Raw genomic sequence first — 12,940 nt, 5'->3', positions numbered from 1 at the left:
TTTCCAATGGCAGGGGAGCACAGAACCAGGGGCCACAGTCTAAAAATAGCGGGCAAATCATTTAAAACAGAGATGAGGAAGAATTTCTTCACTCAAAGAGTGGTGAGCCTGTGGAATTCCCTGCCACAGAGGGCTGTGAAGGCTAATTCAATAAATATTTTCAAGAGAGAATTGGATATATTTCTGAAGGCTAAGGGGATTAAGGGTTACGGAGAAAAGGCGGGGACGGGGTACTGAACTGGTAAGATCAGCTAAGATCTCAGAGGAAGATCAGCCATGATATCATTGAATGGCGGAGCAGGCTCGAAGGGCCGAATGGCCTACTCCTGTTCCTATCTCTATGTTTCTATGTTTTCTATGCTTTAAAAGTTCCAGGGAAATGATACGCCATCAACGTTTTCACACTGGGGAGAGACCGTTCAGGTGCTCGCACTGTGGGACTGGGTTCAGGCGGACATCTGAGCTCACTGTACACCAGCGCACTCACACTGGGGAGAGACCGTTCACCTGCTCCGTGTGTGGGAAGGGATTCACTCGCTCATCCACCCTGCTTACACACCAGCGAGTTCACTCTGATGAGAGACCTTTTAAATGCTCGGACTGTGGGAAGTGCTTTAAAGGTTCCGGGGAACTAATACACCATCAACGTGTTCACACTGATGAGAGACCGTTCAGGTGCTCTCACTGCGGGACTGGGTTCAGGCAGTCATCTGACCTCACTGTCCACCAGCGCACTCACACTGGGGAGAGACCATTCACCTGCTCCGTGTGTGGGAAGGGATTCACTAATTCATCCAACCTGCTGACACACCGGCGAGTTCACTCTGAGAGACCTTTTAACTGCCCGGACTGTGGGAAGTGCTTTAAAAGTTCCGGGGAAATGATACACCATCAACGTGTTCACACTGACGAGAGACCGTTCAGGTGCTCTCACTGCGGGACTGGGTTTAGGCAGTCATCTGACCTCACTGTACACCTGCGCAGTCACAGTGGGGAGAGGCCATTCACCTGCCCTGAGCGTGGGAAGGGATTCACTCAGTCATCCCACCTGCTGAGACACCAGCGAGTTCACACTGGGGAGAGGCCGTTCACCTGCCCTGAGTGTGGGAAGGGATTCACTCAGTCATCCAACCTGCTGACACACCAGCGAGTTCACACTGGGGAGAGGCCTGAGGAAATGTGAATAAAATGGACGATGAATTGGCTTACAAAAATGGCTTCGCACAAGGAAAGTCTAGATTAGATTAAAGAGCAGCCCCAGCTTTGCAAAGTGCAAAGCTAGCAGAAAAGAGAGACACCTGCCCCAGCCTGCGGCCAAGTGTTAACGAGCAATAAAGGTCACTGAAAAGGCTTAACTGCTAGCTAGAAGATGATTGACTAGCTATTGTGCGGTGCCCAATCATGATCCGCTACTTCAGGAAGGCATATGCAGCAGTGAGACAAGTCAGGACTTGCCCGCCAGACTGAAGACCAGATCATGGCCAAACTGAAAGGGCTTAAGTGATCCCCATTGGAGAACGCTTGTTGCCAGGGAAGTGATGTAATGACCCTTGTCCCACCGTATAAAAGGGGCTTCCCTACCGGTATTCGCTCTTAGCCAGAAGACGTGTGGATCATCAAGAGAGTCAGACACCTCCCGGGGACGTAAATGCTGGCAACACGTGCCTAACCCGGTGTGACTCTTGGGACACGAATGTACTGTAAAAGACCTCAATATACTGTGTGACCACTGTGAACAGTTGGAAGTAATAAAATGTTGTTTTAACTCTCCGAAACCTCGAGCCTGAAATCATTCTTCGTACTACGGAACTCAAGACGAGGACCAGGAAAACCCGGTTCTAACAACTTGGCGTAGTCGGCAGGATCGCAAGACATCAAGAAAGGGGAAAAAGGTAAGCACTATAATTTATTGTGCCCTTTTTGCACCCTGTCTCTGTGATCTTTATTGAACGAACCAACCGGGTAGCGTACCCTCTGGCTGACGGTTAACGAAGCACAGTGCCCCATTGCTAGCACGCGACAGAGTCCGGGACTCTGATCTATCAATAAACTTATTCGTTAAGTCTACGACCTGTGGCAACATGACAGAACCAAGTAAAAAACCAACGACGGAAGAAGGAGGCAGAGCCCCTCCCGAAACCACGTTAGAAGAAATAGTAATCCAACTTAAACAGTATATAGAAAGTACATTCGATGTCCCACAACATGAATATAATATCGAACAAAAATTTGGTGCCTCAAAAGGACAATGGTCCCTTGATGATATAAAAAGAGCATGGGGCAAGACCACCCGTATGAAAGGAGGGAAAAGAAAAACGGGCTGGGTATTGGCCACCTTGAAACAGTGTAGGCAGAGAGGAGAAATAACTCGGAAGGCGGCAGAGGCCAAAGAGAAAGAACAAAAAACAGCTCTCCGTGAACAAATAACAAAATACAAAACCGAGTTAGAGAAACACCAGAAATGCCTTGAAAAAGCAAACGAAAGAGCAGAAAAGTGGAAGGCAAAAATCAAGAAGGAAAGGGAGGCACACAGGGAAAGCCCAAAAGTGGTGACGATTACCCCGATGCCCTTGTACCCTACCTATCCTGCAGCGCCCCCTACAGCCCCTCCGACATATGAACAGCGCACGCCCCAACCCCGATCAAACGAAGCCCATATTGCTAAAATAAATACCCCTCTTACGGACTCATCAGACGAAGAAGATATAACCGAGAAACCACCCCCACGCCTTGCCCTCATCAGGTTACAAAAACATGAAGTAGGCGGCTGAAATCTCCGAATTTATACCTACTACCCGGCCAACCCAAAAGATATAGATCAATGGGCAACTGATATGCCGCACCCAAAGAAAAGCGGAGTAAAAGCCTGGCAGTTCTTGGAACGAAAAAGAACAATCTATAACCTGCACCCATTTGATGGATGCCAGGTTATAGCAGTAGTAGTTAGCGCAAGAGAGTCGGCCGCCCTGACGGCAATAGTAAATATGGCCGTCACCAGACGAGCAAACGCCCTACTTAACGCAGCCAGACAAGCACACCAAGCGGCATTAGCGGCGCATCAAGCAGCCAACCCACCTCCAGCTGCCGGAGCCGCACTCCCTGCCGTACCACCTCCAGCTCCACCAGTCCTAATAGTCCCCCCTGACCTAGCTATGATAGAATCAGAAGCCGATAGGACAGAAGGGTGGACGGCCATTAGAAATTGGCTACAGGAAAGGGGCCCGACCAATCCAGACTGGTCCAAAATAGCCTCCTGTGTCCAAAAAGAAAAAGAAGACCCCAATGACTTCGCCGTTCGTTTCGCTAACCAGTGGGTAGAGTACTCTGGCATGGGACAGAATACCAAAGCAGAGGTGGATGCCTGCACCCATGAACCATTGAAAAACGCATTTATGAATGGTTTGAGACCTGACCTGGCAAAATTGGTCAAATTAACAATGGCAAACTGGAAAACAAACGCAGTTTCTTTTGCGAACCTGACCCAACAAGCCGTAACCCAGGATAGAGAACACTGTGCCAATCTCCGAGTCATGAAACTAAACCCCCCGGAGCGAGCAAGCTCTGCACACCCTTCGGGAAACCTAGATAAGAAACCAGGCACTTGCTACAAATGTGGGAAAGAGGGACACTGGGCTAGAACATGCCGAGTGGGCAACAGGGGTAGAGGAAGAAGCAATAACGGAGGAAGAGGTGGGGGAGGACAATGGCAAGGACAGGCAGTCCCAGATAATCAACCCGGCACAAATCCGTGGCAGACCCTGGGTGCCGCCGGCCTGTATGACACCCAGACAATTACCCCCTCCCCACCGACCCTTAGCCCTGGAGAGATGGCGATGGTAGAAATGTACCGGAACTCAAACTCCACCAGAAGGGAAACCTTCGATAGCATGGCCTGACAGCAAGCAAAAAACCAATAGACCCCACCAACGAACCCCCGAAGGTAGAGGTACCTTGGCAACTGAGAGCTTTAATCACCCAAGCCAGGGACGGCCTCTATATGACTTTGTTGGTGGGAAAAACAGATAACTCACCCCCACTGAAAGTAGACTGCCTATTGGACACAGGAGCAGAATTGACAGTCTTCCCCACACAATATGCCCAAGACTGCCTGCTAGATGGGAAAACTGAGAAAGCCTTAGGGGCCAGTGGAGAAGACATCATCTTACATAGAACCCACAAAATGACCTTGTGTTTCGGCCCCCATGAAACAAGGGAACACATATGGATTGGACCCGTCACCACCCCCAATCATTGGGACAAGTGGAAAGAGCAAACAGGACAATTAAACAACGGCTCACTAAGTATCACTCTGAAGGAGTGCCATGGCCTCAGGCCCTACCCCTCGTCCTATGTAGTATTCGAGCCACCCCGAAAAGGACCACTGGACTCAGTCCCTATGAGGTCGTTACCGGTAGACCAATGTCGCTACCCGGAACAATAGATCTATGTAGGGCTGACATTCATCTTCTAAGTGACACAGTACTAAAGTATTGTAAAGATCTAACAGATGCTGTCAGTTTTGCTTCCCAACAGGTCAGCGCAGCTTGGCAAGAACCCCCACCGGGAGGACACAGTTTAGTCCCCGGGCTACAAGTTTGGGTAAAGAAAATAAAGCCAGCCCCCCTGGAAGACAAGTGGGAAGGTCCGTATGTCATCCTGTTGACCACAGGACCACAGCTGTGAAAGAACAAGGAAAAAAAGCTTGGATACACGCGACACACGTGAAAAGAGATACGACAGGAGCCCCAACAGAAGAATAAATTGGACTTATTGTGTACCATGATTCCCATCAGCATAATTATTATTTTTGTAAATATTATCAAATGTTGTATAAGTCGTGCAGGAGCTACTATACTCCCTCGCCTCTCCCGAATTAGGGTAGAAGTAGACTCAGCAGAGGAGGGGAAACCCCCAGAGGAAGCCTGTTCGGTCCTACACAGTTATCTGTAAACTCGAAATTAAAACCCATTTGTTTGTGTTCATGGCCAGAACACAAACAAAACGGAGCCACGGGGTATGGTCTTGATAAAGTGCACTATCAGGAGGATACCTTGTATATGATGATTCTTGGAGATTGTACAAAGAATCAAAGGGAAGAATGTGGAAATGTGAATAAAATGGACGATGAATTGGCTTACAAAAATGGCTTCGCACAAGGAAAGTCTAGATTAGATTAAAGAGCAGCCCCAGCTTTGCAAAGTGCAAAGCTAGCAGAAAAGAGAGACACCTGCCCCAGCCTGCGGCCAAGTGTTAACGAGCAATAAAGGTCACTGAAAGGGCTTAACTGCTAGCTAGAAGATGATTGACTAGCTATTGTGCGGTGCCCAATCACGATCCGGTACTTCAGGAAGGCATATGCAGCAGTGAGACAAGTCAGGACTTGCCCGCCAGACTGAAGACCAGATCATGGCCAAACTGAAAGGGCTTAAGTGATCCCCATTGGAGAACACTTGTTGCCAGGGAAGTGATGTAATGACCCTTGTCCCACTCTATAAAAGGGGCTTCCCTACCGGTATTTGCTTTTTAGCCAGAAGACGTGTGGATCATCAAGAGAGTCAGACACCTCCCGGGGACGTAAATGCTGGCAACACGTGCCTAACCCAGTGTGACTCTCGGGACACGAATGTACTGTAAAAGACCTCAGTATACTGTGTGACCACTGCGAACAGTTGGAAGTAATAAAATGTTGTTTTAACTCTCCGAACCCTCGAGCCTGAAATCATTCTTCATACTACGGAACTCAAGACGAGGACCAGGAAAACCCGGTTCTAACAGTACCATCTCCTTAGTGATTTTAATCGTGTTTAGCTTCTCCCCCCCTAGAGCCCACTGTTTGTCCAGTGTTGGGATATTTTTAGTGTCCTCTACTGTAAAGACTGATACAAAATATTTGTTCAGTGTTTTTGCCATCTCCATGTTCCCCACCACTAATTTACCAGTCTCGTCCTCTAAGGGACCAACATTCACTTTAGCCACCTTTTTTCTTTTTATATAACTGTAGAAACTCTTGCTATCTGTTTTTATATTTTTTGCTAGTTTACTTTCATAATCTATCTTCCCTTTCTTAATTAATCTTTCAGTTATTCTTTGCTGGCTTTTAAATGCTTCCCAATCTTCTATCCTCCCACTAGATTTGGCTACTTTATATGCCCTTGTTTTCAGTCGGATACTATCCTTTATTACTTTACTTAGCCACGGATGGCTGTCTTTTCTTTTACGCCCCTTTTTCCTCAGTGGAATATATTTTTCTTGAAAGTTGTGAAATATCTCCTTGAATGTACACCACTGCTCATGTACCATCTTACACCTTAATCTATTTTCCCAGTCCACTTAATCAACTCTGCTCTCATACCTTCATAGTCTCCTTTATTTAAGCTTAGTACGCTGGTTTCAGATCCAGCTCTCTCACCCTCCAACTGAATTTGGAATTCAACCATGTTATGGTCACTCATTCCAAGGGGATCCTTTACTAGGACATTTTTTATTAATCCTGTCTCATTACACAGGACCAGATCTAAGATTGCCTGTCCCCTGGTTGGTTCTGTAACATACTGCTCAAGGAAAATATAAAAACTAACTCCAAAAGCTTTTATAAATATATCAAAAGGAAAAGACTGGTGAAAACCAAAGTTGGTCCATTGCAGTCAGATACGGGGGAATATATAATGGGAAATAAGGAAATGGCAGATCAACTAAATGCATACTTTGGGTCAGTCTTTACGAAGGAAGACACAAAAAACCTCCCTGGGATATCGGGAAAAATAGGGACATTGGCAAAGGAGGAACTGACGCAAATCAATATCTCTAAGGATATGGTGTTAAGGAAGCTAAAGGGATTGAAGGTGGACAAATCCCCAGGGCCTGATAACATGCATCCTAGGGTACTGAAGGAGGTGGCCCTAGAGATAGCGGATGCACTAAGGATGATTTTTCAGAATTCATTAGACTCGGGAACAGTGCCGATGGATTGGAGGGTAGCTAACGTTACCCCACTATTCAAAAAGGGGGGTAGGGAAAAAGCAGGTAATTACAGACCTGTAAGCCTTACATCAGTTGTGGGCAAAATGCTGGAGTCCATCATTAAGGATGAAATAGCGGAGCACTTAGCAAATGGGGACAGGATAGGACAGAGTCAACATGGATTTACAAAGGGTAAATCGTGCTTGACTAATCTATTGGAATTTTTTGAGGGAGTAACTGGTAGAATAGATGGGGGAGAGCCAGTAGATGTGGTGTACCTGGACTTCCAAAAGGCCTTCGATAAGGTCCCACATAAAAGATTAGCATGGAAAATTGAGGCTCATGGGATAAAGGGGAAAGTTTTGGCGTGGATAGGGAACTGGCTGTCAGATAGAAAACAGAGAGTTGGAATAAACGGCTCATTTTCTGAATGGCAGGCAGTAACAAGTGGGGTACCACAGGGATCTGTCCTGGGCCCCCAGCTGTTCACAATTTACATTAATGACCTGGATCAGGGAGTCGGATGCAGCATTTCCAAATTTGCAGACGACACTAAACTAGGAGGGGGGGTGGGCTCAGAGGAAGAGACCAGGAAGCTCCAGAGCGATTTGGACAGACTGGGCGATTGGGCGGATAAATGGCAGATGCACTATAATGTGGACAAGTGCGAAGTTATCCACCTTGGGTGCAGGAACGGGAGGGCAAATTATTATTTAAATGGCAATAGATTGGGAGAGGGGGAAGTACAGAGAGACCTGGGTGTTCTTGTACACCAGTCACTGAAGGCGAGCATGCAGGTGCAACAGGCGGTCAAGAAGGCAAACGGTATGCTGGCCTTCATAGCAAAAGGGTTAGAATACAGGAACAGGGACACCTTGCTGCAGCTGTACAGGGCACTGGTGAGACCACACCTCGAGTACTGTGTACAGTTTTGGTCGCCTCATCTGAGGAAGGATGTTCTTGCCATGGAGGGGGTGCAGCGGCGATTCACCAGGCTGATACCAGGAATGGCGGGAATGACCTATGAGGAGAGACTATGTAGTTTAGGGATGTACACACTGGAGTTTAGAAGATTGAGAGGGGACCTCATAGAAGTGTATAAAATTCTGACAGGTCTAGACAGACTGGATGCAGAAGGAATGTTTCCCTTGGCGGGTGAGAACAGAACTAGAGGACATAATTTAAGGATAAGGGCTAAACCATTTAGGACAGAGATGAGGGGGAATTTCTTCACTCAGAGAGTGGTGAACCTGTGGAACTCATTGCCACAGAGGGCAGTGTACGCCAGCTCATTAAATATATTTAAGAGGGAATTAGATATATTTCTACGGGCAAAAGGGGTTAAGGGTTACGGAGAGAAGGCGGGGACGGGATACTGAATTAAAGGATCAGCCATGATCTCATCGAATGGCGGAGCAGGCACGAAGGGCCGAATGGCCTACTCCTGCTCCTATCTTCTATGTATCTATGTATCTATGAACCCGTCCCTAATGCACTCTATGAACTCTTCCTCAAGGCTGCCCTGCCCAATTAGATTTGTCCAGTCAATATGAAAGTTAAAATCTCCAATAATTATAGCTGTTCCCTTATTACAAGCCCCAACTATTTCCTGATTTATACTCCGACCAATAGAGTTGCAACTGTTAGGTGGCCTATAGACTACGCCCACTAGTGACTTTTTCCCCTTATTATTCCTTATTTCCACCCAAACCGTTTCACTATCCTGATCCTTTGACCCAATATCATTTCTCACTATTGCAGTGATTCCATCCTTTATTAACACAGCCACCCCACCTCCTTTTCCTTCCTGTCTGTCCTTCCTAATAGTCAAATACCCCTGGATGTTTAATTCCCAGTCATGGTCACCCTGCAGCCATGTCTCCGTAATGGCCAACAGATCATACCTATGTGCAGTTATTTGTACCGTCAACTCGTCTGTTTTGTTACGAATGCTGCGTGTATTCAGATAAAGAACTTTTAAATATGTTTTGTTACAATTTATTCCTGCTTTTACCCCCTTTATTACTTTACCTTTATATATTCTGTCCCTTCCTGACATGCTCTGGTTTTTAATTCCCCCACTGCTACCTTGCTCTATTGCCTTCTCCGCTGACATTTTTATTTTTCGCTCTCTTGAAACCTCCCCCCCCACTAATTAGTTTAAAGCCCTCTCTACAGCCCTAGTTATTCGATTCGCCAGGATTCTAGTCCCAGCACTGGACAAGTGAAGCCCGTCCCAACGGAACAGCTCTCTCCTGTCCCAGTACTGGTGCCAGTGTCCCAAGAAGCAAAACCCATTTCTCCCACACCAGTCTTTGAGCCACGCATTTAACTCTCTGATATTATTTACCCCAGCCAAATTTGCTCGTGAGGGCAGGTAGAGCACGGGTTAGATACAGAGTAAAGCTCCCTCTACACTGTCCCATCAAACACTCCCAGGGCAGGTACAGCACGGGTTAGATACAGAGTAAAGCTCCCTCTACACTGTCCCATCAAACACACCCAGGGCAGGTACAGCACGGGTTAGATACAGAGTAAAGCTCCCTCTACACTGTCCCATCAAACACACCCAGGGCAGGTACAGCACGGGTTAGATACAGAGTGTCAGCCGTGTCTCAGGCAGTAGCACTCTCTCCTCTGAGTCAGAAGGTTGTGGGTTGAAGTCCCACTCCAGAGACTGGAGTCTAAAACTCTGTGCTGCCCCTCCAGTGCAGTGCTGAGGGAGTAAAGCCCAGTGCAGAGTAAAGTTCCCTCTGCACTGCTCCACTAACAGGCCTGAGCCCCAAACTCACAAGAGCGCCCTCTGCTGCATTCCACTTGTCTCAGCAGCGGGAGAAGCAGGCGGCGGAAGTCCCGCCCCTCGGACACCCCGATTGGTTGGAGGACCCGCCGCCACCGCAGTCCTCCAAGCTCCGCCCGCTCTCTCCCTATTGGTCGGAGCTCCCGTCAGTCACCGCCGTGGAGTTGATGACGTGCCCCAGTCCGGCTCCCTGCAGAAGACAAGGGGCTGCGGCCGCTCAATCCGCTCCGCTCGGTGCCGGGAGGGCACTGGGACGGTCCGGTTTGTATTTTCTTTTTATTTATCTCCCCGCCCGCGCTTCTCGCCACTATATATAAAAATAACCTCATAAAACTCACTTTCCGCCGGTGATCCGGAGTTTCGCGGTTGCCCGGGCCGACCCAGAATGCGAGGCCCTGCGCAGGCGCGGTAGCGGCTCATCCACAGCAGCGGGGCCCGGCGGCGCATGCGGAGTAGGGGGAGGGGCCTGTTCAGAGCCTGCGCTCACCTTGGAGCGGAGCATGCGGAGTAGGGGGCGAGGCCTGTTCAGAGCCCGTGCTCACCTCGGAGCAGCGCATGCAGAGTAGGGGGAGGGGGCGAGGCCTGTTCAGAGCCCACGCTCACCTTGGAGCGGCGCATGCGGAGTAGGGGGAGGGAGCGGGGCCTGTTCAGAGCCCGCGCTCCCCTTGGAGCGGAGCATGTGGAGTAGGGGGCGGGGCCTGTTCAGAGCCCGCGCTCACCTTGGAGCGGCGCATGCGGAGTAGGGGCCTGTTCAGAGCCCGTGCTCACCTTGGAGCGGAGCATGTGGAGTAGGGGGAGGGGGTGGGGCCTGTTCAGAGCCCGCGCTCACCTTGGAGCGGAGCATGTGGAGGGGCCTGTTCAGAGCCCGTGCTCTCCTTGGAGCGGAGCATGTGGAGTAGGGGGAGGGGGCCTGTTCAGAGCCCGCGCTCACCTTGGAGCGGCGCATGTGGAGTAGGGGGAGGGGGCGGGGCCTGTTCAGAGCCCGCGCTCACCTTGGAGCGGAGCATGTGGAGTAGGGGGAGGGGGCGAGGCCTGTTCAGAGCCCGCACTCACCTTGGAGCGGAGCATGTGGAGTAGGGGGCGAGGCCTGTTCAGAGCCCGCGCTCACCTTGGAGCGGAGCATGTGGAGTAGGGGGAGGGGGCGGGGCCTGTTCAGAGCCCGCGCTCACCTTGGAGCGGTGCATGTGGAGTAGGGGGAGGGGGCGGGGCCTGTTCAGAGCCCGTGCTCACCTTGGAGCGGCGTAGGGGGAGGGGGCGGGGCCTGTTCAGAGCCCGTGCTCACCTTGGAGCGGAGCATGCGGAGTAGGGGGCCTGTTCAGAGCCCGTGCTCACCTTGGAGCGGTGCATGTGGAGTAGGGGGAGGGGCCTGTTCAGAGCCCATGCTCACCTTGGAGCGGAGCATGTGGAGTAGGGGGAGGGGGCGGGGCCTGTTCAGAGCCCGTGCTCACCTTGGAGCGGAGCATGCGGAGTAGGGGGCGAGGCCTGTTCAGAGCCCGTGCTCACCTTGGAGCGGCGCATGTGGAGTTGGGGGAGGGGGCGGGGCCTGTTCAGAGCCCGCGCTCACCTTGGAGCGGTGCATGCGGAGTAGGGGGCGGGGCCTGTTCAGAGCCCGTGCTCACCTTGGAGCGGAGCATGTGGAGTTGGGGGAGGGGGCGGGGCCTGTTCAGAGCCCGCGCTCACCTTGGAGCGGAGCATGTGGAGTAGGGGGAGGGGGCGGGGCCTGTTCAGAGCCCGCGCTCACCTTGGAGCGGAGCATGTGGAGTAGGGGGAGGGGCGGGGCCTGTTCAGAGCCCGCGCTCACCTTGGAGCGGAGCATGTGGAGTAGGGGGAGGGGGCGGGGCCTGTTCAGAGCCCGCGCTCACCTTGGAGCGGAGCATGTGGAGTAGGGGGAGGGGGCGGGGCCTGTTCAGAGCCCGCGCTCACCTTGGAGCGGTGCATGTGGAGTAGGGGGAGGGGGCGGGGCCTGTTCAGAGCCCGCGCTCACCTTGGAGCGGCGCCTGTGGGGGAGGGGGCGGGGCCTGTTCAGAGCCCGCGCTCACCTTGGAGCGGTGCATGCGGAGTAAGGGGAGGGGGCGGGGCCTGTTCAGAGCCCGCGCTCACCTTGGAGCGGAGCATGGGGAGGGGGCGGGGCCTGTTCAGAGCCCACGCTCACCTTGGAGCGGAGCATGCGGAGTAGGGGGAGGGGCCTGTTCAGAGCCCGTGCTCACCTTGGAGCGGAGCATGCGGAGTAGGGGGCGGGGCCTGTTCAGAGCCCACGCTCACCTTGGAGCGGAGCATGTGGAGTAGGGGGAGGGGCCTGTTCAGAGCCCGTGCTCACCTTGGAGCGGAGCATGCGGAGTAGGGGGCGGGGCCTGTTCAGAGCCCACGCTCACCTTGGAGCGGAGCATGTGGTGTAGGGGGAGGGGGCGGGGCCTGTTCAGAGCCCGTGCTCACCTTGGAGCGGAGCATGCGGAGTAGGGGGAGGGGCCTGTTCAGAGCCCACGCTCACCTTGGAGCGGAGCATGTGGAGTAGGGGGAGGGGCCTGTTCAGAGCCCACGCTCACCTTGGAGCGGAGCATGTGGAGTAGGGGGAGGGGCCTGTTCAGAGCCCACGCTCACCTTGGAGCGGAGCATGTGGAGTAGGGGGAGGGGGCGGGGCCTGTTCAGAGCCCACGCTCACCTTGGAGCGGAGCATGTGGAGTAGGGGGAGGGGGCGGGGCCTGTTCAGAGCCCACGCTCACCTTGGAGCGGAGCATGTGGAGTAGGGGGCGGGGCCTGTTCAGAGCCCACGCTCACCTTGGAGCGGAGCATGTGGAGTAGGGGGAGGGGGCGGGGCCTGTTCAGAGCCCACGCTCACCTTGGAGCGGAGCATGTGGAGTAGGGGGCGGGGCCTGTTCAGAGCCCGTGCTCACCTTGGAGCGGAGCATGTGGAGTAGGGGGAGGGGCCTGTTCAGAGTCAGAGCCCGCGCTCACCTTGGAGCGGAGCATGCGGAGTAAGGGGAGGGGGCGGGGCCTGTTCAGAGCCCGCGCTCACCTTGGAGCGGAGCATGTGGAGTAGGGGGCGGGGCCTGTTCAGAACCCGCGCTCACCTTGGAGCGGAGCATGTGGAGTAGGGGGAGGGGGCGGGGCCTGTTCAGAGCCCACGCTCACCTTGGAGCGGAGCATGCAGAGTAGGGGGAGGGGGCGGGGCCTGTTCAGAGC

At 52.4% G+C, this 12,940-nt stretch overlaps 1 protein-coding gene across 1 annotated transcript; it reads left to right on the top strand.

Moving 5' to 3' along the window:
- Positions 1 to 297: 297 nt before the first annotated feature.
- On the top strand, positions 298 to 5,700 carry LOC147096409 (uncharacterized). Its single transcript, XM_085975179.1, has 2 exons — positions 298 to 1,892; positions 4,534 to 5,700. The coding sequence occupies exon 1, from the start codon at positions 341 to 343 to the stop codon at positions 1,181 to 1,183; it is 843 nt and encodes a 280-aa protein (XP_085831305.1). The 5' UTR covers positions 298 to 340; the 3' UTR covers positions 1,184 to 1,892; positions 4,534 to 5,700.
- Positions 5,701 to 12,940: the final 7,240 nt, after the last annotated feature.

Source organism: Somniosus microcephalus, unplaced genomic scaffold, assembly GCF_052327205.1.
Source record: "Somniosus microcephalus isolate GS21.2 unplaced genomic scaffold, FLI_Smic_1.0 unresolved_chr1, whole genome shotgun sequence".
Taxonomy (NCBI): Eukaryota; Metazoa; Chordata; class Chondrichthyes; order Squaliformes; family Somniosidae; genus Somniosus; species Somniosus microcephalus.
The sequence above is the reverse complement of the archived record's forward strand: the minus strand, read 5'-3'. Positions and strand labels throughout refer to the sequence as shown.

What these genes read in the sequence shown, in the direction of transcription:
- LOC147096409 (XM_085975179.1), top strand. Translation starts at nt 341, where the DNA reads ATGTTTCTATGTTTTCTATGCTTTAAAAGTTCCAGGGAAATGATACGC.